This window comes from Manis pentadactyla, chromosome 7 (genome assembly GCF_030020395.1).
Source record: "Manis pentadactyla isolate mManPen7 chromosome 7, mManPen7.hap1, whole genome shotgun sequence".
Taxonomy (NCBI): domain Eukaryota; kingdom Metazoa; phylum Chordata; class Mammalia; order Pholidota; family Manidae; genus Manis; species Manis pentadactyla.
In genome coordinates, this window is record NC_080025.1 from 32,134,040 (window position 1) to 32,159,022 (window position 24,983).

At 42.9% G+C, this 24,983-nt stretch overlaps 1 protein-coding gene across 3 annotated transcripts in view; it reads left to right on the top strand.

Annotated features, from left to right (window-relative positions):
• ZMAT4 (zinc finger matrin-type 4) overlaps positions 1-24,983 on the top strand; it is a 335,038-nt gene that overhangs the window by 99,505 nt on the left and 210,550 nt on the right. For all 3 annotated transcript variants that reach the window (XM_036877507.2, XM_036877505.2, XM_036877506.2), the window contains exon 3: positions 15,142-15,231. In XM_036877507.2, coding sequence (XP_036733402.1) covers positions 15,142-15,231 — 90 coding nt within the window. The remainder of the gene's footprint in view (positions 1-15,141; positions 15,232-24,983) is intronic.

Below are 24,983 nucleotides of genomic sequence, written 5' to 3' on the forward strand. Positions count from 1 at the left end.
ATTGGTTGAGGCATGATTTTTTTTTTATTATAGCTCATGAATGTGGTAAATAACATTGATCTCTTTTTGATGTTATGCTATGCTTCACTTCTGGATAATCCATGATTGATCATGATTCATTACTTTTTAAAAAATACAATGTTGCAGTCAGTTTGTTAATTGTGCTTTGGGTTTTTGTATGTACATTAACTTTTGTTTATTTAATAGACTTAATTTTTTTAGAAGAGTTTCAGGTTCACAGCAAAATTGAGAGGGAGGTCCAGAGATTTCCCATTTACCCCCCTGCCCCCCAAACATGCACAGCCTCCCCCTTCATCAGCATCCCCACCAGATAGTTCATTTATTACAACTGATGAACCTACATTGACACACTGAAATCACCCCAAGTCCATGGTTTACCTTAGGGTCCCTCTTGGTGGTCTACATTCAGTGCGTTTGCACAAATGTATGATGACATGTGTCCATCACAGGCTACCATACAGAATAGTTTCACTGTCTTAAAAATCCTCCAGGCTTTGCCCATTCACCCCTCCCTCTCTAACCCCTGGCAACTGATCATGCTCTTACTATCACTGCAGTTGTACCTTTTCTAGAAATTCATATAATTGGAATGATATGATGTAGCCATTTCAGTTTGTCTTCTGCCCCTTCATGATAGTTATTTAAGGTTCTTCCATGTCTTTTCATGGCTTGATAGCTCCTTTCCTTTTAGTGCTGATAGTATTCCATTGTCTGGGCGTACCACAGTGTACTTACCCACTCACCTATTGGGGGACATCTGGGTAGGTCCCTGACTTTGACAATTATGAATAAAGTTGCCATAAACATTTGTTTGCAGATTTTTATGTGATACAAGTTTTCAATGAAAAAACAATCAAGATGTCTTTTTTTCTGATTATCAAAGAATAAAATTGAACCATATGAAATGTCCAATATTTCATCATTTTTCACTTATAGAAACATCAGTTTCCTGTGGCTCAACATTCATGAATGTGGCCTGTTCCACGGATGGACATTTGTCTTTCAAACCAGTACATGTCCTATGGTCATGATGTATACTCCTACACTTAATATCTCTGCTTATTTTTTATGATTTCATGTTTTTGTTTTCATAATTGATAATATTTTCTCGACTCCTTAGATATGTGTATCATTCTTTTGAATTTTTAAATTGTGGGTTGGTACACTCCAGCCTCTTTGCTCCACGTGGTTGTGTGTCTGCCGTGAGGAGTGCTGGGCTTCCAGACAAAGACAGAACATTGAAGGGGAAGTTGATCACACTTAGGAGGAAAGATAGTGGCTTCTCTTTGGAAGTGCTGAGTTTGAGGGTAGTAGATTGGCAAAGGCGTTCTGAAGGCGTTTAGGAAGAGGAGAATGGAAGTTGGGAGGGAGAAGGCAAGAGGAGATTGTGAGAAATGAAAACTGGCCGTCAGAGAGCCAGAGAGCTTGGAGGTGTCATTGCTGTGCCTCTGCCAAGAGAGGGCTTCTTCCGAGCCCTGAACTCCTCGCATGCTTCTTGTAGGCCCCTTGGCGATCGACCTTGAGACGGGTTCTTCCCGATTTTGCCTCACACTGAAGGGCAATCTGACTGAAGCTGGACACAGCTCTCTCAGTCTATTTGCTTTTTCTTTCAGTCCAGGCTTGGAAGCTAAAGAAGGGGAAGGGGGAGAAGAAGAATAAAAATATGGGGAAGTAAAGCTGCAGTTTTCAAACATCTACCTGCTTTCTGAGCATCTGGGAGCTGGTGAAAACCTGAATCTCAGACATCCACTCCTAGAAATTCTTATTAACTCTGAAACCATCTTTAAAAAAAAACTCCCTGTGATTCTGAATCAGGTGATCCAAGGACTAAACTTTGAGAAAGATGAGAAGGCTAAGGATCACTTCAGGTCTAGTCCACACGCAGAGGGCGGGCAATGAGGTGGACCCAGCCTCCTGTTATTACCAGCAGGGGGCGCTCTGCCTCGCAGAGCACCTGGGCGTGTGAGCCTCCACTGTGTTTACGCTGGTCCCTTTAGCTGAACTGAAGTGACACAGGGACTCTGGGAACATTTTGGGAATGTTTATGAAATACAACAGTCTCCTGCTGAAAACATCTATCTCTGAACCACCCACATAGGGAGATTGGAGCATTTTAGAAATTCCCTCTTTTTCCTTGATCATGCTATTGGCTCAAAGGAACCTGCAAAGAGTAGGCAAATAAGTAAACTGAAAAGCAGGTGGACTGGGGGAGGGCTGCAGGTGATGGTAGAGTTCAGCTGGCAGCCTCGTGTATGTTTCCCCTTAAGGTCTGCAGAGTAGCATTAAACAGAACAAATGTTGCTGGAAAAATAAAATATGCTTCTGGGTACTTGACTCTGAGGATTCTTAAAAAAAAAAAAAGGAAAATTTTCCCTGTTAGGTGAAACAAACCTACCAGTCTGTTTTTCCACTAGCAGTGTAACGGCACCCTCCTGATTTCAGCAGCAGTGAGGACTCCCCACCCACCCCCACTTCAGCGGGCTCATTATGTGTGCAAACATCTAGTTCGATGATGGGGGAAAATGCTAGGGTGGGGAGAAATGGACAAGCTATTCTGTGCATCTTGTTCTACACTGAGAAATGTTCCTAATACATTTGCTGATTACCTTTTTTTAGGTATATAAGTTTTGCATACCTAGAAGTATTCTTGAAATTGGATGGATAGAAAATTTTTGAAAATAAAGTCTCATTTCAAGTGTACCAGAGGACTCTGACTTGAAAAATATAATTTTTTTTGTAAGTTGGAGCATCTCCTTCTTAAGCAGATATTCTACTGGTTTTTGTTTTGTTAGTCCAATTTTTAAACTTTTGCTGGGTTTAACGTGAGGTCTAAATTGAGTTATGGTCTATGGTCCGAGTCACCTATTTATTTATTTCAGCTTTATTAAGGAGGTATAACTGACAAATTTGTAAGACATTTAAAGTGTGAATCATGGTGATTTGTTGTACATTGTGATAGGATTCCCCCGATCTAATTAATATATTTTTCACATCACATGTTTATCATGTTTGTCTTTCTTTTTTTGGTGAAAATATTTAAGTTCTAGTTGCTTAGCAAACTTCAGTTTTACCATACAGTGTTATCAACTATAGTCACCAAGTTATGCATCATATCCTCTTTATAATAAAGATCTTCTTTATCTTGTAGCTTAAAGTTGGTACCCTTTTAAGAACCTTTCCCAATTTTCCCACCCCCACGCTCCTGGGCTCTGTTTCTACAAGCTCAACTTTTTATTTATTTATTTTTAGACTCCAGATATAAGTAATACCATGCAGTATTTCTGTTTGGCATATCTCACTTAGCATCATGCCTTTAAGTTCCATCAATGCATAGAAAATGTTTACTGCATTCCCATGGCTGAATTGTACATGGGGTGTACACATGTCTTCTTTATCTATTCTTCCACTGATGGACACTTAGATTGTTGCCATATGTTCGTTATTGTGAATGATGCTGCAATGGACATGGAGTGAAGATTCCTTTTTGAGATCCTGTATTCATTTTCTTTGGGTAAATACCCAGAACTGGGATTGCTGGATCATATGGTAGTTCTATCTTCAATTTTTTTTGAAGAAATTCCATACTGTTTGCCTAGTGGCTACACCAATTTGTGTTCCCACCAACAGTGCATAAGGCCTCTCTTTTCTTCACACCCTTGTCAACAGTTTTTATTTCTTGTCTTTTTTATGACAGCCATTCTAACAGGTGTGAGGGGATATGTCATCGTGGTTTTGCATTTCCCTGGCGATTAGCAATGTTGAGCATCTTTTCATGTACCCATTGGACATTTGTATGTCTTCTCTGGCAAAATCTCTATTTGGGTCTCTGCACATTTTTAACTGGATTGTTTTGGTTTTGTTATTGAGTTGCTTGAGTTATTTCTACATTTTGTATATTAACCCCTTATTAGATATTTGGTTTGTAAATATTTTCTCCCATTCCATAAGTTGCCTATTTATTTTGTTGATGGCTTCTTTTGGTGTGCATAAACTTTTAGTAGAAGAAAAGGAGTAAAAATCAGAGTGAAAATAGGTGAAATAGAGATTAAAAAGGCAATAGAAAAGAGCAGTGAAACTATGATCTGGTATTTTGAAAGAATAAACAAAATAGACAAGTCTTTAGCTAGACTTACCAAGAGAAAAAGAGAGGACTCAAAAAATAAGATTATAAATGAAAGAGGTATTATAATTGCTGCCACACAAATACAAAAGAATCATAAGAGACTACTATGAACAATTAGTTGTCAAAATTGGACAACCTACAAGAAATGGGTAAATTCCTAGAAACCTACAACCTACCAAGACTGAACCATAGAGAAATAGAAAATCTGGACTACTGGCTACTAGACTGCTAACGGGTAAGGAGCTTGAATTAGTCATCAAAAACCTCTCAACAAAGAAAATTTCATACCAAATGGCTTCAGTGGTGAATTCTACCAAACATTTAAGGAAGAATTAATGCCAATTTTTCTCAAACTCTTCTAAAAAATACCAGAGGGGACACTTCCAATCTCAATTTACAAGTCCAGCATTACCCTAATACTGAAACTAGACAAGGACTCTGAAGAAAATAAAATTATATCCTAATATCATGAACATAGATGCAAAATCCTCAACCAAATATTAGTATACCAATTGCAACAATGTATAAAACTCATACACCATGATCAAGTGGGACTTATTCCAGGGATGCAAGGATGGTTCAGCATCTCTAATTCAATGTGATATATCACATTAACAAAACGAATGATACAAACCATGTGATTACCTCAATAGATGCAGAAAAAAAGCATTTGACAAAATTCAACATCCATTCATGATAAAAACTCTCAAAAAAATGGGTATAGAGGCAACATACCTCAACATAATAAAGGCCATAAATGATAAGCCCACAGCTAACATCCTACTCAATGGTGAAACACCAAATAAGATCAGGAACAAGACAAGAATGTTCACTCTTACCACTTTTATTCAACATAGTACTAGAAGTCTTAGGCAAAGCAACTAGGCAAGAGAAAGAAATCAAAGGCATCCCAATTAGAAAGGGAGAAGTAAAATTACCTCTATTTTCAGATGACATGATATATAGAACTTGCTAAGAATCCACCAAAAAACTATTAGAACTAATAATCAAATTCAAAGTTGTAGAATACAAATAAGTATACAAAATAAGGTGCATTTATGCATAATAAAAATGAAATTTCAGAAAGATTAAAAATTTCCCACTTATGATGTCATCAAAAAGATTTAAATGCCTAGGAATAAATTCAACCAAGGAGATGAAAGATCTGTATACTGAGAACTACAATACATTGATGAAAGGAATCAAAGAACATACACACACACAAATGAGGGATATTCCATGTTTTATGAATTGGAAGAATTAATATTATTAAAATGTCCATGCTACTCAAAGCAATCTACAGATTCAATGCTGTCTCTATCAAAATTACAATGACATTTTTTCACAGAAATAGAGCAATCTTAAAATGTGTATGGAACCACAGAAGACCCCAGATAGTGGGAGCAATCTTGAGAAAGAAGAACAAAGCTGGAGGCAGCATGCTCCCTGATTTCAAACTACATTACAAATTTATAGCAATAAAGCAGTACAATATAGGCATAAAAACACACATATAAATCAATGGAACAGATAGAATGTTTAGAAATAAACCCATGCATATATGATGAAGAAGCCAAGAATATATAGTGGGGAAAGAATGGTCTTTTCAGTAAATGGTGTTGGGAAAATTGGACAGCCAATTTCCAAAGAATGAAACTTCTATCTTACACCACCCGCAAAAGTCAACTCAAAATGGATGGAAGACTTGAATGCAAGACCTGAAACCGTAAACCTCCTAGAAGAAAATATACAGGCTGAGCTCCTTGACCTTGGTTTTGGCAATGATTTTTTGGATCTGACACCAAACACAAAGGCAACAAAAGCAAAAATAGGCTCTGAAACAGACACAGACTACAGGACAAAAAAGCTTCTGCTCACCCGGCTGTTTAAATAGTTAACAAGCATTTACAGAGGAACTGCTCCGTGGAGAACTTTCAAAGGTGCATTGCACAGATGGATAAGGACTATAAAATAATGAGAAACCGAGCATTCAGTCATAAGAACATAGTTCAGTTTGAGAATAATTATATGGTACATGCCAAGGAGTATAAAATAAGAGAGCAAAAAGAGAATCTAATGTGAAAATGTCGCACAGAATGAAAAGGTTGCATGTGAGTCTGGCTGTTGCTCTGGTCCTCCGGCCACTGGTCATGTCTGCTCAGCTGGTTGTCCATTGCACAAGCACTGGGGCCCTTTTCTACCCTGGTTTCTCCACAGACTAAACCTCACTCCAAACAAATAGGTGGAGACTGCACTAGCGTTTGCCCATGGTAGTGGTGGGGTTAATCTCGGAAGACTTCACATCGTGAAGTTTTTATAAAGTGCAAATTTTTTTTTCTTATTCCGGACAGGAATTTTATAAGAGGCACCAAGGGACCTTGGGAAACGATAGCTGGAATTGGCTCATGTGGCTTAAGCTCTCACATTCCAGAAGGATTCGATAGCTTTGTTGCTTCAACTCACCCAGTCGTCCCTGACTTTAATCACCGATCACACTGGCTTTATTTTTCCCCTCATCTCTATCTTTAACTTCTTTACAGGGGATTTCTGGAGAGATATCAGTGTTGTTTCATTTTTCCCAAACAGCAAAAGAGAGGCCTATATGAAATATATTACATTATTTTATCCTCCAGTGTTCTCTTAGTTCTCAGGAGATTCTGCTTAAAATGTGTGGACATCACGGAGACATATTTAGCTCTGTCCTCACACCACATAAAAATGGTTCCTCTGTGCTTTGGTGGTAATTTAATTTTTTGGGTTGCAAGACTTTGATTTAAAATTGTCATGCACTGATGTAGTTACTTGTGTAGGCAGACAGAAGTACGGATTCGGGGCAAGCATGTTTACACAGCCATGAACCCTACACAACCCGCCATATACCTTTTTCTCTAACAAAAATTGATCTTTTCCTCGTATTTGTTTAAGATAAGCATTTCTCATTTCAAATGCTCTTTCAAAAATACTTTAGAAAAAATTAAGTGACCTAATTCTAGAAACATTGCTTTTGAAAAATGGACTGATTATTATGAAAAAAGACCCAAGAGAGCACCTAGTTTAGATGAAGAGAGAGGTCTTCCTTGGTTCTAGCTGTCATGACACCATAGGATGATGACTTAGACAACCCTCATTTGCTTGCAGTTCTGGAGACTGGAAGTTTAAGATTGAAATGCCAGCAAAATTCTGATGAAGCTTTTCTTTCTGGCTTGTAGAAAGGCCATCTTCTCTCTATGTCTTTCCAAGGCCCTCACTCAGTGCATGTAGAAAGAAGAGATCTCTGGTGTCTCTCCCTCATCTTTCAAAGGATCCGAGTCCTTTTGGGTTAGACCTATTGGGCCTGCCCCTTCTGACTCCATTTAACTGTAATTACCTCTGTGAAGACCCCACCTCAAAGTAGAATAACTTCGGGGGCTAGGGCTTCAACATGTGAATTTTAGGAGGACACAGCTCAGTCTATACAGCACAAATGCTCAGGACTGTATAATTAAAAATGAAGAGACGTGTTACCCTGGGCCACAGTCTGACTGCAGGTTAAATGAGACTTTACAAAGCCAGCATCTGGCGAGTCAGAGTCCTTGGAAAAGTGGAGCGACTGACTCCACCTTGTCCTAAACCTTCTCTTCTTTAACCAGCTGCCTGTGCCCTGGTGTGTGCAGCAGTATGAACCTTAGCTTCTGTATTGGTTTTATCAATCCCTCAATTTCTTCAGGGTGTATGCTTCAATTTTAGTCTTCATCAGTACCCCGGCTGAGAATATTTCTTCAAACAGGTAAACTCTGCAATGTGCCTGCAGGGGTGGTTCCTTTGAACCCCCCTGGTCTGCAGGCTCCCTGCTTCTCTCTGACCTGCACGCAGCAGTGGGGCAGAGAGACACAGATAGGTGGGTGATGGATTTGATTTCATTTTCAGCATGGAAGGGGATCTATAACAACTATGTACACAACACCTTCACACAATCATTTTAATGAACCAAGGGTCTTGGGCTCTTATTCTGGGATTGTCTCATTCTTTCATTCATGTGTTCAGCCTATCGACAAACCTCTATTGAGCCCACACTATGTGTCAGGCATGGTGATAGATAGTGGGGATACTACGATAAGCAAGGTACATAATCCCTGTTCTCTGACGATTTGTAAGTGGTGGGATCTTGAGCAAATACGGTCTTCCTGAGACTTTCTTTCCTCATCTTAAGGACTATTAGAATGATAAATTAGCAATGTTGGAATGAATCTTTAAAATTATGATTTTTTCCTCTAATGACTAGACTGACTAGGTCTCTTAAGGAATATGGATAATTAAAATAAAATAATATTTAAGAAAAATTAAAATCACCTTGACCCATGATAAGCAATGCTAAACATTGGTGTGTTTCTTCTAGACTTTTGCTGATCTCTGCACATATACACACGCACATACATATATACATATATATTTTTTGTTTGGCATTGTTGTATTTTGGTTTGACACTGACTTTTTTCTTAGTATAATTTCATAGATATCTTTCACGTCATTGAATATTACGTGATTGTTAGTGGTGTTTTGGTGACCAATCATATATGGTGATGATCATATCATAATATTTAATCCCTCTCATTTAGGACATTTAGCTTATTTTCTCATTTTTAGTGATTATAAATAAATGGCAATACGTGTCTCTCATGGCTTCCTTAAAATAAATCTATAGGTAAGATTATTGGATCAAAGAAGTTTTTGCCTTTTGCATATACATTGCAAAATTTTCACTCAGGAAGCCTGTATGAATTTACATGCCTCTTAGTTATGTACAAGAGTCTCAGTTTTTCTGTCTCTTCACCAGTCATGGATATGTATGTTTTATAAACCTTTGCCAATTTGATAGTGAAAACATATTTATTTTAGTTTAAAAATTATAAAGTAGAATTCAGTTAAGCTTCTTTTTATATGTCTCTTAGCTATTTGCATTTCTACAATTCCTGTTTATAGCCTTGGCCTATTTCAATATTTTTTCTTATAAATTTGTTAGAGCACTCTTCATCTTGTGGTATTGAACTATTCTCTCTTACCTATTGCAAATGTTTTTCTTTGTGGCTTGCCTCTTACATTTGTGTAGTTCAGATTAAAAATGTGTATTTTTTTTGGTCATCTTTATCAGTCTGTCTTTTGCTTTGTTGTTCAGCGGACTTCCCAATCACAAAGTTAGATATATTTTCCTAGTTTTCTTTTTGGCCCCAAATCATTGGGTCTACTTTGGGACTTTTATTCTGTTCTATTTATTTGTCTGTTTGTTCTGCCCCTGAAGCCTGTATCTGCTCTGGTCTTTCACATGTAAGATGTCCAGTACCACTTTTTTTTCCATCTCTTTATCCTATTCCTCTGCATTCTGGGAAGTGTCTCTACCCTGACATCGATCTGTAGTGTTGATTCTGCTCTTGCACTGCAGAGAAAGACCTTCCAAATTAAGCTACGGTATTTTCAATGCCCTTGTTTTATTAACTCAGGCAGTACAACTTCGTCCCAATTGGTTGTCTTACCTCCTATGTGACCTTTTACCCTCCGTCTACACTTTCATGAATTAAATGGCGCGAAGCACATGCCATTTAAAACTCACTTCTATTCCTTGTAATAAATATTTCACAGAGGATTGCTTGATTGTTTTTCTAGTCTTCTTTTGTATTACAGATTTTTTTCATACATGTCCCTCATCGATGGCAGAGCAGCAGCTTATTAAGGCCTGCCCCATGTCCCTGGTGTGGGTGAACTGGCCTCTGATACTTTCCTAGACCACCAGGTGCTTTTGGGGTCTTCTGATCCGATTCCAGCTGCAGGACCATTTCAGTAGCGCGGGTGCTTGGGTAGGGGGCCTGGAACCTGGGACCTTGGGCAGCTCCAGCAGATTTCTGTTTCTTCTTCCCAGGAGCCATTTTTCTTTTCTAGATTTTGTTAGTTGGTCCATCTTCCACGCTAGGCACAGGGAGCTTGTTACCAAGCTCCTTCCTGTGCTGAGAAGGAAGATGCATCCCTCTCCGGGAGAGCCACACTCATGCGAGGGCGTCTCCCGCATGGGAGGTTTTCTTCTAGGTTGGTATGCACTGGAGCCTGGGCTTCCCGCGAGGGTGTCCCGGCTGCCCCAGGGCTCAGCTCCACGACCTTCCACCGTGGGGCGTGAAGTGGGATTATTCCAGGGAGCCTTGTCCTTCCTCCTGAGAGATGGAGACGCTGTCTCACGTCAGCCAGTTGTTGGGCAGTGGGGAGTCAGACCCTCTGTGTTTGCGTCCTCCCCTTCATCGGCTCCTCTTTATCCTAGAATGAATGGGAAATACCTGGAAGTTGGTGGTGTGTGCGAATCACTTTGTGTATATTAGTCTGGTCCAGGTTTTTCCTTTTTCTCAAGGTCCTTGGCTCATTTTCACAGGTTTCTGGAAGAGGTAGAATTAGATGCCTCTGATGAAATGGGATGGCGAAGCCTTAACCAGGAAATCAGGAGTGGATCTTCAGGCTCATTTGAAATACCACCTCTGCTGCCAGTCTCAGCCTCCCAACTGTGAGTTGAGGAAAAAGTGAGATGACTACTGTGAAAGGGCTTTGAAGGCTGTTTATTGGGAGCATTCTGCAAATAAAATTGCTTTGCTGTCTCCACATTTTGCGAGACCAGAAATCAGGCTCCTGGTTGGAAACGAGTTTGAATTGTGAAGTTTTTAAGGGATATGAAATAATGGATGCTGGTGATTTAGGTGGAGCGCAAAGCCTTTCTCTTTCTATGGTTTTTGCCCTTTCCTTCACAGCAATGCATCTGAAAAAGAGGTTTGGCTTGTTCTTTATCCCCCCAAAGAGAAGGCTGGCCTGGATTTCCACTTAAGATGATAATTCTTTGAGCATCAAGAGATTGTTTCAGCCACAGAAACTAATCTGCACATGGGTCCGCCCCCACCCAAGGCCCCGTTTCAGGAGCAAAGTTTAATTAAAATGGAAGCGTTGGTCATTTCTGGCCTATCTGGGAAGCTTAACGTTGATGTGGTTTGAATGAAAGTAATGACTTTTGCTTAAAATGCAAATATTATGCAAGAAAGAGCCTGGGATTGACTCTTGGTATACGTGAAAGAGACTGTAATTTCCTTTTCATATCTTTTCCCTTAAAGTAATGGCCCATTTCCCTCCTGAAAATCTAATATATACAATTAACATGTAGGGTATTTTCTTTTTTTCTCCTTATGTCCCATTTAATTGGCAATTTGTGTTTTTGAACTCAAAAGCATGCATTCTTCTTATTAGTTGTTGGGATTATTGTTAGGTATTAATAAATCTTTGAAAAAGTCCTAAGGATTTGTGCTTGTTCATGTCTATTTGGATGACAGGAACTCGTTCCAGAACCAGGGTTCCTCCCAGGCCCTCTCAGGCCTGTGGTCTGGACAGCATTTGCCACCTGACCCCAGAGTCTCCGTCCATATATAGAAAGACAAAGTGCCCACATCGTGAAAAGTGCATATATTCACCGTGGTTTTTGTAGGTACCCAAGCCAACTTGTAACATTTGAAGTAACATGTGTTGCCCTTTGGTTAAGTAGGCTCATGTAATTACCAAGTTTTGCAATGAGAGAAAAATGCATTTCGAATGTTGTTGAGACACTAACAAGGGCGGGTGGAAATGCGGTCACTTATTCTGGTAACTGCTCAAAGCTCTGCAGGTTGGTGATACATGTTACTAATCAGAGTCATTGTGAGCAAAATGGTGCACTTAACTAATGAGAAGTCATCATGGCTTGAGCATCGTGAAGGTAGTATTTTTGTGTTAAAGGAAAACTTGTTACAGAAACTAAAAGTGAAAACCATTCATACTCCCTCTACCCTAATAAACCATATTTGCATTTCATTTTCCTTTCCTTTCCAATCCTTTATTGATATATTTGCAAATATTTGTATAATTGTAAGCACAGTATACAAGCAATTTTGAATTTAGCATTTTTCATTCAACCGTCATTATACAGAAAGCACTTTTTTCGAGTTCCCACTGAACTTATGGGCATTTCATGGCTTTAATGAGCCTTCTGTTGTCAAACATGTAGCTGTCTCCCAATTTTTTTTTTCTTATTTACAATATGGCAATACATGTGTTTGCTGAAATTTAATTTTAATATTTTGTGGAGGAGGTTCTTTTTAGAATAAATTGAAACAATATTTTTTTCTTAGCATACATTGAAAGGAGTGGGATACTGTGCCAAATTTCAAGCAGTTTCTGGCAGGTGAGGGGCAGAGGGGAACCAGCTGGGGGAGGACACCATAGGTGTCCCGCTTTGAGAAAGAGGTGACTGTGCCAGGGAGAAAGGCATGGACCCCCCAGCAGAGCTGCATCTCACTGCTGAAGGGCCCCAGGCTGAGGCAGGGCAGGTGGTAGAGCCCCCAGGCACGTTCTGCCGGAGCCTCTTTCCTGTTGTCAGCCAGTAGCATTTGGAAGGGACCCTGGGTGTGAATCAGACCAACAGGGGAGGGGCCTGTCTTCAGGGTTTCCTTCCTGCTGGAAGTCGGGGTTGGTTTGTGGCTGGGGAAGGCAGTGGATCCTGCCTAGGTGCCTGGGAAAGGCAGCAGGAGAGAGCCCAGGTGGCCAGGAACGAGGAAGCAGCTACCTGAGGAACTACAGCGCTCTGCCACCATTCCAGATCCGGGGGCAGGTGCCAAAGCTGTTTTTCTTCACCCAAACACGAGGGCAAAGCCATTACCTATGGGGTGGTCAGTCCTTCTTCTGTCAGAACTGGAGGCTGGAGTAGCTGAAGGAGAAAAACAGGCCCTTAATGAACACAATCATCAATCGGCCTGAAATCCCAGCCTCTCTCAGCGCTAATGGCTTCACGGCAGAGCTTATCACTGACTTCCCTTTTCTTTTCTGCTGATGGGTTCTTGCTAGTTTTGTCGAACTGCAATTTAATAACCCAGTGAACTCTGCCTTTTCTGGAGAGGGTCTTGTTGCAAGAAACGTAATATTTTAGAAAAGAAAACCACCCCCACAAAACCGACCACATTATGAAATTTCCAATTTTGCCATGACTTTGTTCTCGTGGGATCCTGAGATTTGAGGAGGTGGTTGGTGCAGAAACTGTGCCAACAAACTCTTCTCTGAGAGCCCATGCAAGGCTGAAAGCCCACTGCAGCCACATATGAGCGCACCCTGTCACCCCTCTGTCATTGCACCAACTCCCTGCATGTTGTGCTGTCCCAGCCCAGGCTCTGTGGCCACATTCAGCATCTCGCGGGTGTTTAAATATTCTTTCCTATTTTTTGACTGTAGCCATGTTCCTAATCTCTCCATTGCCCCTTTCCTCCATAAAAACCAATACAACTGTAGAAAATGTATATAGACTTTGGTAATCAACATATTTAATGCTGCTAAAAGGAAAATGCCAGTCTGCACTGCATTTTTTTCAAAAACAAGCAGAAGCTGAGCAATGATGTTGAAATTGTCTGACGTAGGTCCACACAGGTCTCACGTTCTCTGTCCTACCAGCCTTCCAGGCAGAGCTCCCTTGAGCCCTTGATTAGAACTCACTGTGCCACTTCAAAAGGGCTGCGAATACATTTCAAGACCATGCTTCAGTACTTGAACATGTGTGTAATATTTCCCATGTTCTATTAGCGCTTTTAAACTCATTTAAAGGCCTTAAAAGCACTCAAGGACTGTTTAGAAGAGCAGTTTTCTTGCTCTAGGCCCAATTAAGGAATTAAAAAGTAATAAATGAGGAAAACCAGACAGAAAGGATTTACAGTGTATCCTGCAAACAAGATGCCATTTGCTGTGTGTTCTCTGAAAATCGCTTTGCTTTTGCGGCTAATCCATGAAGGCAAACCATCATCCAGGAGATCGGCTAGAACCGAACCATAAATAAAAGCAAAGTAGAGTGAGGCATGGAAAAGAAGGAAGTAATCTGTGAGCAAAGGAAGCGGGTAGGAGACCGGGATTTGGTAGTGCTGGATTCAGGGAGCACGCACATTACAGAGACCATGGCAGAAACAGAGCTCAGGACCGGTGCAGTGAGCAGTGAGAGGTGGTTAGTATTACAGGCATTGCAATTTTCCATATGCACTGACTTATTTGATTCTCTTGGCAACGCTAATAAATGTTACTACGTTCATTTTGTACACAGAGAAAATAAGAATCAGTTTGGCTATAAGCAAACTGGAGGAAGGGACTTGCTTGATATCACACAGCTAGAAAGCAGTAGAACTGGGTTTTGAACTTCTATTTTTTGGTGCATATTCCACTCTGCCACCCTGCTCAGGCTGCAGCCTGGAAGTTAGAACTGCAGTGGTCCTTGAGGTGAGGGGTGTTCAGGTGAGCTCTTGGTCGAGCAGAGAAGTGGAGGGAAGATGGAACTAGGAAGCAGTCAGTTTCTCTGTGCTGGGCACAGCCTAGTCCATATAGGCAGAAATGGACAGAAAGTCCTGCTCGTCCTGCAGGAGGTGGGGCTGTATTTGTTCTGCTGCATCTGTCTGCTTGTGTGTAGCTCGGGCTGTGACCCATCCTCAGACCTGCATACAGTATCTTTTCTTTGTTCCTGACAGCTGACTTTGGAAAATGCCTTAGAAAAGCTTATTAATGAGGCTCAGGTGTGCGAGCACTGGAGGAAAGGCTTCCCTGGGAGGTGCTGTGCGCCTGACTCCCAGGGGGCATCTTTCCAGGTCCTTAGGGCAGGGCAGCGGTGTGAGGGATGAGGCAGGGGACCTAGCTTTCACTGTGGGTGATCCTTGAATTACTGCCTCTGCTGACCTGTTCTTATTTTGAGGACAATTAACTATATCATTCACTCCAGGCTAAAAGATCCCAATGCTTTTACCTTTCTTCATTAACTGTGTTTTCTGACCTTGAATTTATACTGGCTTTAGGACCTTGGGCAAATCAGTAAAAACAGCTGCGACTTCATCCCATAGAACTCCCCGGGTTTAATGAAATACTTCTTGGCCTTTGCAATCTCTGGCTCTTTTTCCAAGGATTTAAAATGCCATCTCATGGTATGTGCTTCTGCTTTTCCTTCCCAGAGTCGAAAACATGCAAGCAAAGTCCGACTCTATTACATGCTTCACCCCAGGGATGGAGGTTGTCCTGCCAAGAGACTGCGGTCAGAAAATGTGAGTATCTGGCACATGCGATATTCTTGGCCAATCTGTTCTGTTTGCTGAGAACTTCGTGGGCCTTGGAATTGTCATCATGTTGAGCTGAGTGGGAAAGCTGAACAGAAAGAGTTCTCATTCAATATCATAGAAACTATTACATATAAGCCAGTCTTTTTTCTTCTTCCTGCCAAAATGTGCCAGTGTGGCCTTGAAGGACACTTTGGTGACACTGAGCTGGGACCACACAGAGAAAAAATGCACAAAGAGGCTGGCACAGAGAGTGGCTGGCTGAGGGGGCAGAATCACTGGAAGACAAAGAGCAGGAAGACACGGCCTAAGTGGTAAACTTGTGAGCAATATCAGAGACATGGCTTTTTACACCTTGTGGCTTTCCTTGGGTGTGTAAGACAGAGCACCGGTTTGCTCATTTATACTGGAGACTGTGCACATCTTGCAGATAAACATAGTCAGGGTTTTTGACTGGCTCTTTCCTCTGTGAGGGAACATTTACTTGGGAAGACAAATGATAATTAGAAAGTTGCTTGGGGGTGTAAAGTCAGAGTAAAGGGTTGTCTTTAGTCAGGCCAAAGCAAAGACTGATGAAAGAAATATTCCTCCCAGACGGGGTTATGTTTTCTAATGAGTAGACTATTCATATCCATTCATTACAGGGCCCCTCTAGGAGAAACCCTGCAGGCACACAGAAATTCCTCATCCTTGGAGTTCTGAGGAGGCTGCAGGCAGAGAATTTATTCGCCATGCTATCCCTGAGGTTGTGACCCTGTGTTCCTTCCATTGCATATAGATGCCAGTCTTCTTTTCTTTTTAAAAATTAATATGTGATCACTGAAGAAACCTGACAAAAACCGTACTTGTGTATTCTTCACAGGAGAAAAAGAGAGCGAGGGAGTTGCTTCTGAGCAAAGGTGATGAGCATCCGGGCTGGTGCTGTTAACAAATCCCGAACATGCCTCTTAGCCTCACAGAATGAGCTCTACATCCACAGACAGATCTGGAGCCCTGTGGACTTTTCCTTGCCACCTTAGTGGAGCAGCATTCAGAGCTTATTGGAGGGAAAATATGTGAAAACTTTGCAAACTGCTAAGAAGCGGCAATGGCTATCAGCTCTGGGCTTTGTGACTGTGGGCAAATAGTTGGTCTCTCTGAACCTGTTTACTCCAGAGGGCTAGAAGAGCCATCCTTCCCTTACTTGGCTTTCGGGCAGTGCGCTGTTACATGCCAGGCACTGAGGAAACAGATCAATAAGACACAGATTTGCCTTAAAGAAACTCATAGCATGTGGAATGAACATGTATAAAAAATAGCTATAATCCTGCAGTGTAGGTGTTTATTTAGCATTCTGCCCAGAGTCCCATGGGGACACAGGGAAGTGATTCATGGCAGGGCGATTGGTTAGGGGAGGTGTCAGCATCTGAGCCAGGGGCTCTGGGCTTGCATGGATTGTACCAGGTGGAGGTGGTGGGGCTGAGGAAGGGGGGTAGGCCCGTTCTTAGGTGTATTTCTATCAAAAGAATTTTCTGAGCCACAGGAGAGTAGCCCTCTGCTAGCTTTTATGTAATCTTGAACTCTGTAGCTACACTGGAGTCCCTATTTCCATTAGGTATCTATTAGCAAGGGAACATAATTTGCTTTTTTTTTCCCCCCTGCGGTGGTGGCCTCTATTCCTTCATTCAGTAGCCACTTAGTGGTCTATCCAGGTCGCTAGAGAAAATAGGCTTTATGGACATTTGACACTGATGTCTTTGAGCACAGGTTATCTTCTGCCCATTCAAATTCTAATCATGAACGTGGCACTTTATCTGAGCTCCTAGGGAGGTTCCATCAAGTAAACAGCCAAGAGGCCCTGGGACTCAAGCTGGTGCTACGGGAGGACTCAAGCTGATTGCTTCTCTGGTTAGACCCATGCATGGTTGACCTCAGTGGGGCTCCGGTTCTGCGGTTCTGCCCGTAACCTTGGGGACAGTTTATGGAGGGGACGATGTTTGGATTTTGGAGCAGTAAGCATTGGTGAGGATTTGTTACCAAAGATCCCTTTGAGATCTTTTTCCTCTGGTGTATCCTGAGTTTTGAAAATGTTGACCCACCAATGATTTATTTACGGAATTCTTTTCTGTAACTTCTTTATAATCATAAAATCAGTGAAGATGAAAGTAACATAATGGCCTTACTTTTTGAAAGAGATGGTTGATGCTTTTATTAGGCCATGTGTACATTTCAAAGGTGAATATATCATTTTTATGAGGTGTTTTGATATATTGCATGCAGCCCGAAAGACACCCCCAGTCCTCCAGGGCTCTAAGAGTCGATGTTGGTAATTATTTGGCCAACTTTCTTTTATACAGACTCATACCTAAGGGTTGAGAGACAATATATAAATGCACAATGGCCAGGCCATATATAAAGATAGAACTTTATCCCACAGCCTGCAGTAACAGTCCAGGAAACCAGCCCATTTAATGTACAGCGACCAGCCCGGGAAGCCTGCCTGAGACACACTATTACCGTCAAAACGCAACCTCTTGTAATGAGTCAGGAAGCCAAGCGACTGTCCTGACAATAGGCCCCACATGGCCAGGACTTGACTAAGAGTTGGCAGCTTCCCTAACTTTCGTCCCTGCTTCCAATTTAGGACCAACCAGAGGAAGCCAAATGTGCAGCCCTAACCGATCACCTAGGATGCCTGCTTCTAGTTTGCCCTCTATAGGTTCCTCACACCAGCAGCCTCCCATCTGGGCATTTCCCGAAGCTCCCTTTTTTTCCCCACTATAAATCTTCCTCACTTTTCTGTGTGCCTGTGAGTCTCCTCCAAAGGCAAGTGATGGTGGCCAACTCCCTTGCTGCAGGGAGCACTGAGGCAGTAGCCTTTCATGTTCTGTTTGCTGGGTCTTTGTTTATTTCACAGGGCTGTAAAATGGAGATAAAAATGACATCGGATGTACAGGTTTATCATAAGGCCCAACGGAGCTGTCTCATTTATTCGGCGCTTTGTTTTCAAAGCGCTTTCGGCAAGCCTCCTTATTAGCGATTCTCTCTGCACCCCTGCGTTCTTGGAAGGTTGCAACACTTGGCCCCACTTGCCTCTCTGTTTCTGCCCCCTGCCCCCTGCCCTACCTCCAGGGGCCATGACAGGTGTGCATTCCAGTGTCACCTGTTTAAGAACAGGTCCCCGACCGCTCTGAACACCCAACAAAGTGAGCGGCTTCTGAAAACAGAGGAAACTTGTTGCTGATTCACACATCTGACTGCATGTGACCCTTGGGCCCAATCAGGTACCCAGAATTTGTGGGGCTGAGAAATGGCAGCCTCGCTCCCCTCCACCCCCCAGGGGGTGCGCAGTAGCTCCGCATTTACGCACGTGTGAGCAGAGGTCCCCATTCTTGCCCATGTCTATTGCTGTTTCTACTCCAGGCCATTTGACCTTTTTGAGGTTGGTTTTTGGAAAACGAAAATTCATTTGTTTCCTGTGCTAGTGTTTCCAGCTTTTTGAATTCCCCTCTTACATGCTTTACTCTTTAGCCTGCCATTTGGATTGTCTGCGATTTTTTTTCCCCTGAAATGTTAGCGCAAGACATTTTGCCCTTGAGGCCCCAGAGTAAAATTAAATGCAAAATAAATTGTTATAGTTGATTGCCTTAGAGAAATTTTTCTGTAATCCTGGGAGCATTAGAGCCAAAAAGGACTTGAGAGAATATTGAGTCCATTGAGAGTCTCCTTTTTTCACCAATGGCCCCTTTTATTATCTTTTCACCTGTGGATCACATGCTTTGGGGAAAAAAAATCTCTTTTTGGAATGCGGCACCTTTAAGTAAAAAGGTGATTTGGCTTGAGTTTTATTTTTATTCTGGGAAGATAAGTAACTGCCAAGAAAAATTGGTGGTCAAGAGTAAGTAAATAGCATTTTTACAGGGAGTTCATGGAATTCCTTCTAACTAGAGAACCTTGACGTTTGGTTAATGTGATCAGGCTTACAACTCCTGAATATTTATAGGACACCCCCAGGTCTGCAGTGTTAGCAGGGCTGGAGACTCGCCAACGTCACTGTCACAGGCCCCAAAACATATGGGTTCTGGGTTGCAAGGATGGCATCTGGTCCAGGCCCTCTGACTACACAGGTGAAAACTGGGCCGAGAGAAGTGCTGTGACTTACCTGGATCGGTCAGGCCTGAGATGAAGTCCCTCCCTGCTCCCTAAATCCTCTTTCTAGGCTCCTTAAACATATCTTGAAATTGTTATCTTTTTTTTAAGCATTTGCAGCCTTTGCTGAGTCCAGAGCCAGAGAGCACTGGGGTTCTGGGGCAGAGGAATTACAGCAGCTGCCACTTGTCAAGTGCCTCTGCTGAAATTCTAAACAATTTACCCATGGGGACATTGACTCATTCCTGCAGAGGTTAGGAACTGACCTTATCCCCCTTCACAGGGAGGTGAACTGAAATAGAGAGTCTAGGTCACTCGGCTCTGGTCACACAGCCAGTAAGTGTGGCAGAGACAAGGCTGGGGAAACAGCAAACAAACAGGAATTTCCTCTGGGACTGCAGGCTAGCTCCCCACATCGCCTCCTGAGACAGGTCACCAACATCTACTGAGTGCTGGGAGTACAAAGACATGGGACACTCCCCAGTAGGATCCAGTGGGGGTGCGGGCCCAATGTGAACTCATGTCATTCACTGCAGGGAGGTAGGTGTGGTAGGCAGGTGCCCGGGGCCCCATCTGGGCACAATGGAGGGGTCCCCAGCCCCTCCTGCTAGCATTAGAGGTTTGTGGGGGAAGTGACACTGAGCTGATAGAGAAGGACGGCGCTGGGCGAGCCTCAGGAGGAGGGAGGAACTTCGTCTGTTCTGCTTATAGAGTCAACAGCAGGAGCAATGTCTTTAGGGAAACAAATGCCAAAGGTATTTCTGAAATATAAAGTGCTAGTGGGTAGCTGTGTTCATCTCCATGGGCTGCTGTGACAAATTACTACAAACTGGGTGGCTTAAAATAACAAGAAATTAATTTTCTCACAGTTCTGGAGTTCCAAGTCTGAAATCAAAGTGTGCATGAAATCAAAGTGTGCATGAAATCAAAGAAAGCCAACCTCTGGGGCTGAGATTGCAAATCGGTCCCACACTTCTCTCCTAGCTGCTGATGGGCCCTGGTGGGCCCCGGCTCACTGTGGCCTGCAGCCATGCAGCCACGCAGCCACGCAGCCACGCAGCCACGCAGCCATGTGGCACCAATCTACCTCTGTCTTCACCTGGCCTTCCTTGTGTGTCTCTCTGTGATCTCACCTCTTCTTATAAGGACAGCAGTCATTGGTTTCAGGGCCCTCTGCAATCCAGTATGGCCTCATGCAGAGACCCTCTTTCCAAATAAGGTCACTATGCAAGGTGGACATGAATTTTGAGGGGACAGTACTCACCCCACATAGCAGTGGAGACAAAGATTTTGATGGTGGACACGTCTACAAACCTCTTGTGTTGCGCAGTCTGTGGCCGAATTCAAGGTGACTTCTTGAAGAGACGTGCAATTACCCACAAATGCTGTGTGTTTTGGCTTCCAGCAGTGCCTTTAGAGCTAGAAGCGGAGTTGCTGTCTCTGGCTCTGTACTTATTACTGTACATTTTTAGAACTTTGTTTTGGACTTTCTAAACCTTAATGGCCATGGTTATAACCAGGATGTATAAATGCTGCCCTGCCTACCTCTCCGCGTTTTAAGGGTCTCATATGGAAGCTTCCCATTGGTGAGGCTGCATGAGAAACTGTCAAGTGTGTTAAGTGTTCTTTCATGGATTTTTGTATTCTTGGTGTATTGGTCTCATTCTTTGGTCTCTACGTTGCAATATACAGTCTCTGCAGTCCAGTTAGGGGCAGGCCCGCTGTTCACATCTAGAAGACCTGAATAGCAATTAGGAAATCGATAGGCATGAGTTAGTATTTATGTGTCTTAAGTCAGGAGTCAGAAAACAGCCACTGGTCAAATGCAGCCATTGCCTGTTTTCGTATGGTCTGCAAGCTGAGAATGGTTTTCACGTCATTGAATGTTTGCAAAGCAATCAAAAGAAGAATAACATATCGTGATGTGAAGATTAGAGGAAATTCAAGTTTTGATGTCCATTGACAAGGTCTTCTTGGAACAAAGCCACACTCCATCTTTTTCATACTGTCTAGGGCTCTTCTTTATATGGAAAACGTTGGCTCGCACTGTGTGAAGTGGGCAATTTTGGGCGTGTTGTCACTCCTCTTGTTGTGCGTCCCTTCTCACGGGAATGATCCTTTTAGGACATTTCAGACTTTAAAGCTGCTTTGCAATCTGTTCCTTTTTGAGTTTGAGTTTATTAGTGGCCAGCAGGTTGAAGCTTTTGCCCCAAAAGTATTATTCTGAACCCCTGAGAATTGGCATTTTTGCTATTTAGCTTTTTTCTCTTAGCACAGGTAGTTGGAAATTCGTGATTATGAACAGGTTGTAAGACTTTGAAGCTTGCAACGCTGTGTAAACAATGAGGACGGTTCGTTTCTTATGTTGTCTATACATCAAAGCCAGCTTCTGGTAACCAAAAGCTCCTCAATTTCCCAAGGCAGCCCTGATTTAAAATATTCTTTCTTGTCACTACACATCAATGACATGTCATGGAAAGCCCCATATTTCCTCTCCAAACTGTACCCAAAAGTGGAATAAAAACTTTTGGTATACAGATACACAGGTAATAATTTCAGTGGAAAACAGCAGGCCTCCCACTGGCAGGAACGTGCCCTGTGGCGCTGCCTCAGTCCGGGACCCTCTGCACCTGACGCTGGTCTCTAGCCTGGGACTCTGGTTCTGAAACTCATTTATTCTGAAATATATATCATAGTTATTATTGCTATCTAGAATCTGACCCAAAAGAGAAGAAAGAAGGATGCCCCAAAAAGACAGCTATGAAGGTAATTTTTTTTAGCAATGGAGATAGTGTCATGGGCCTTTGATGACCAAAGCCCCATGGCCTCCCTCCTGAACTCTGTAAATGGGTGACTCTGCATATAGGCTTTTGGGAGCAGGTTGCTTACTAAGCCCTATTTTTGTGTCAGGCCCTATGCTAGGTACTTGGTTGAAATTTCATGTGAACTTTACCAGTACAAGGAGAAACCTGTATTGCCTTCATTGAAAAAAGTGTGAACACAGAGCCTGGTCAAGTATCTTACACAAAATCATACACCTTGTAAGTGATGCAACCACGACTGAAACACAATACAGTTTGGCTCTAGGACCTGAGCTCTGTTTTACTGTCTATTCTTTACTCATTTATTCTTTTGTTTAAGAAATATGAATTGACTGCCTGTCAGTCAGGTACAGTGTTGATTGCTGAGAATTTAATGGTGAGAAAAACAGATACAGTTTCTCTTAATGGAGTTTACAGGATAATAGTGGGGGAAATGGACATTAATTTAAAAAATGAATACAAATATATATAAACAAAGGAACATAATAGAAAAGTATAGAAAGGTCTTTGGGGTCAAGGAAGGCTTCCTTGAATGGGGGATGCTTCAGCTGGGTCTGAAAGGTGAGTGAGGGTCAACTAGCAAAGCAGAGAGCGGACACAAGAGAATTCCAGGCAGAGGGAACAGCACGGTTAGAGGACAAAAATCCCAAGGCACACCTGAAGGATAAAAAGAAAGCTGGTGTGGCTTCTTCAGAGAGAGAAGCAGGTGGTGATGTGAGATGCAGAGAATGGATGGGCGGAAAGAGGAGAGCAAGAAGATCCAAGAGTCAGGGAAGGCCGAGGAAAGCCCTGTCTCCGGGGTGTTCCCTGTCCATCCAGGCCGAGCAAGACTGAAGTCATGTAAGGATGGATTTGCCTCCAGCCACGGAGGAGGGGGCAGCAAGGGAGAAAGGACTGGTGGGCTTTTGTCCCCAAAGCGTCTTCCCCCGTCAAGCCTCTCTACTTCTCTGCTGGAGGGTGAGGCCAAGCCAGGGCCAGCCCAGGAGGCGGATCCCACAGAGGCACCGGCTAGAGGTAGAGCTGCGCTGGTGTCCAAAGCCAGGACAGTATGGATGAGTTTAAGGCAGTCACCCGGTGAGGCGCGCGGGGAGAGGTCAGAATCAGAGCTCTGGGGTCCTGGATCGAGGCAGCAGGGAGTTGCCCAGAGGGCTTCTGGAGAGGGACGCAGAGGTTTCCAGTGGTCAGAAAATACGCTTGCAGCAGGAGGGCGAGGGTTACTTAAAGGGTTGAAACAGCTCAGATGTGGCCTTGGGTCGCAGGCCCAGTGACTCTCAGAGGGTCCATCCTGTTCTTCCTTAACTTAAAAGGCAGAGATGGTAGGACCCACACTTTCAGACTGTGAGGGAAGGGGCCTTACCTTACTCTTCTTTGTGTGCTCAGCACTTCCCACAGAGGGACTCCATAAATGACCATCATATTTTCATAATAAGATACTGTCCTACTGTTTTTTTCCTTTAAAACAATTATGATTTAAAAATAGTTTTGATAAAAAATGATCATTTGTGTAGGAAGTCTTGCAGAGCATTAACGTGAAACCATCATTTAGTCATATGCCTATCGATGAGCCTTTGTCAGAAGAATATTTTGTGAAACTAGGTTTGTTCAAAAAACCTGAGGGTTATGGACACTGTTGCTATAAGAATCTTCACCAGGTCCGGGGTCCCCTGTGGGTCATCTCCAACTAGGAAAAGCCTGAGGAGAGGGAGAGGCAGGCATTTGGAGGGTGTGTTTTTAGAGCAAATGTTGCTCACTCCAGCAGTTGCTTCCAGTGGGGACCAACCGTTCCGTCTCCGTCTTTGCTGTCTGAAACAGCCCTCCCCTGGCCAACCTGCCCTCTTACTTCCCGTCTTCTCCCTGGCTGCCTCTGGTCCTAGCCATCACCTGTCTGTCCTTGAGGCTTGACCCTACTTTGCCACAAATCAAGACTGTTTATGCAGGAGTTAATGAACAGCTCCCAGAGGTATATGTGCTTCCCAGATCCCAACCCTCTCTCAGCCATAAGGAAAAGGAATCTGAGGGCCCGGAAGTTCTCCTTTGGAGGACGTGTTGCCACTGCCTCCAGGGAGAAGAGGCAGCTCACCCTATTAGATGACCTTAAGACATGGAAGACGAAATGCACATTCCTTGGCAGGTGTCTTCCACTTTGCACACTAGGTGGGCCCTTGAAAATGAATCAAAATGGGTTTTTGTTTAGGGTAATTGAAGAAGAACATTCTGGTGACCCCAGACTCCTCTAATTTCAGCTCTGCAAGGTCAGTTCATACGTTGGCTTTTCCTTTTGGGGGTTGGGGTGGGGTGCTCTCAGGGGCACACAGCTGTGTTAGGCACAGTTTGATGACTCACCAGCATGTGCCAGCTCAGTTGTCCAGCTTCTCTAACCTTTCTGCTGTGTGTCCTCTTTGCAGGTATCTCTTCTCAGGCATATCTGTCCTGTCTGAACTTTTTTTCCTGAATAGATTTCTTTGATTAGCATGCTAGAATCTCACAAAATATTGCTTTCCTCTTAAATCTCAACTCTTTCCTGAAAAATCTTATCACCCACTGTTAATTTAATTTCTTTCCCTTATGTGTCTGGGACAGTGTACCTTCATCTCTTCCACGGCTGCAGGGAGGGGTGGGAGAAAGTCCTGCCTCCCTCCCTGCCTTTGTCCTACTCAGCACCAGGAGTCTTTACCGTCATACAGCCCTGCCATAAATCATGCCTGCTGACTTCCCATTAGGTGACCCCAGGTGCCCAGTCTATTTCTACTGGGTAACCTCTGGGTATTCCTTATGCTCAGAATATTATTC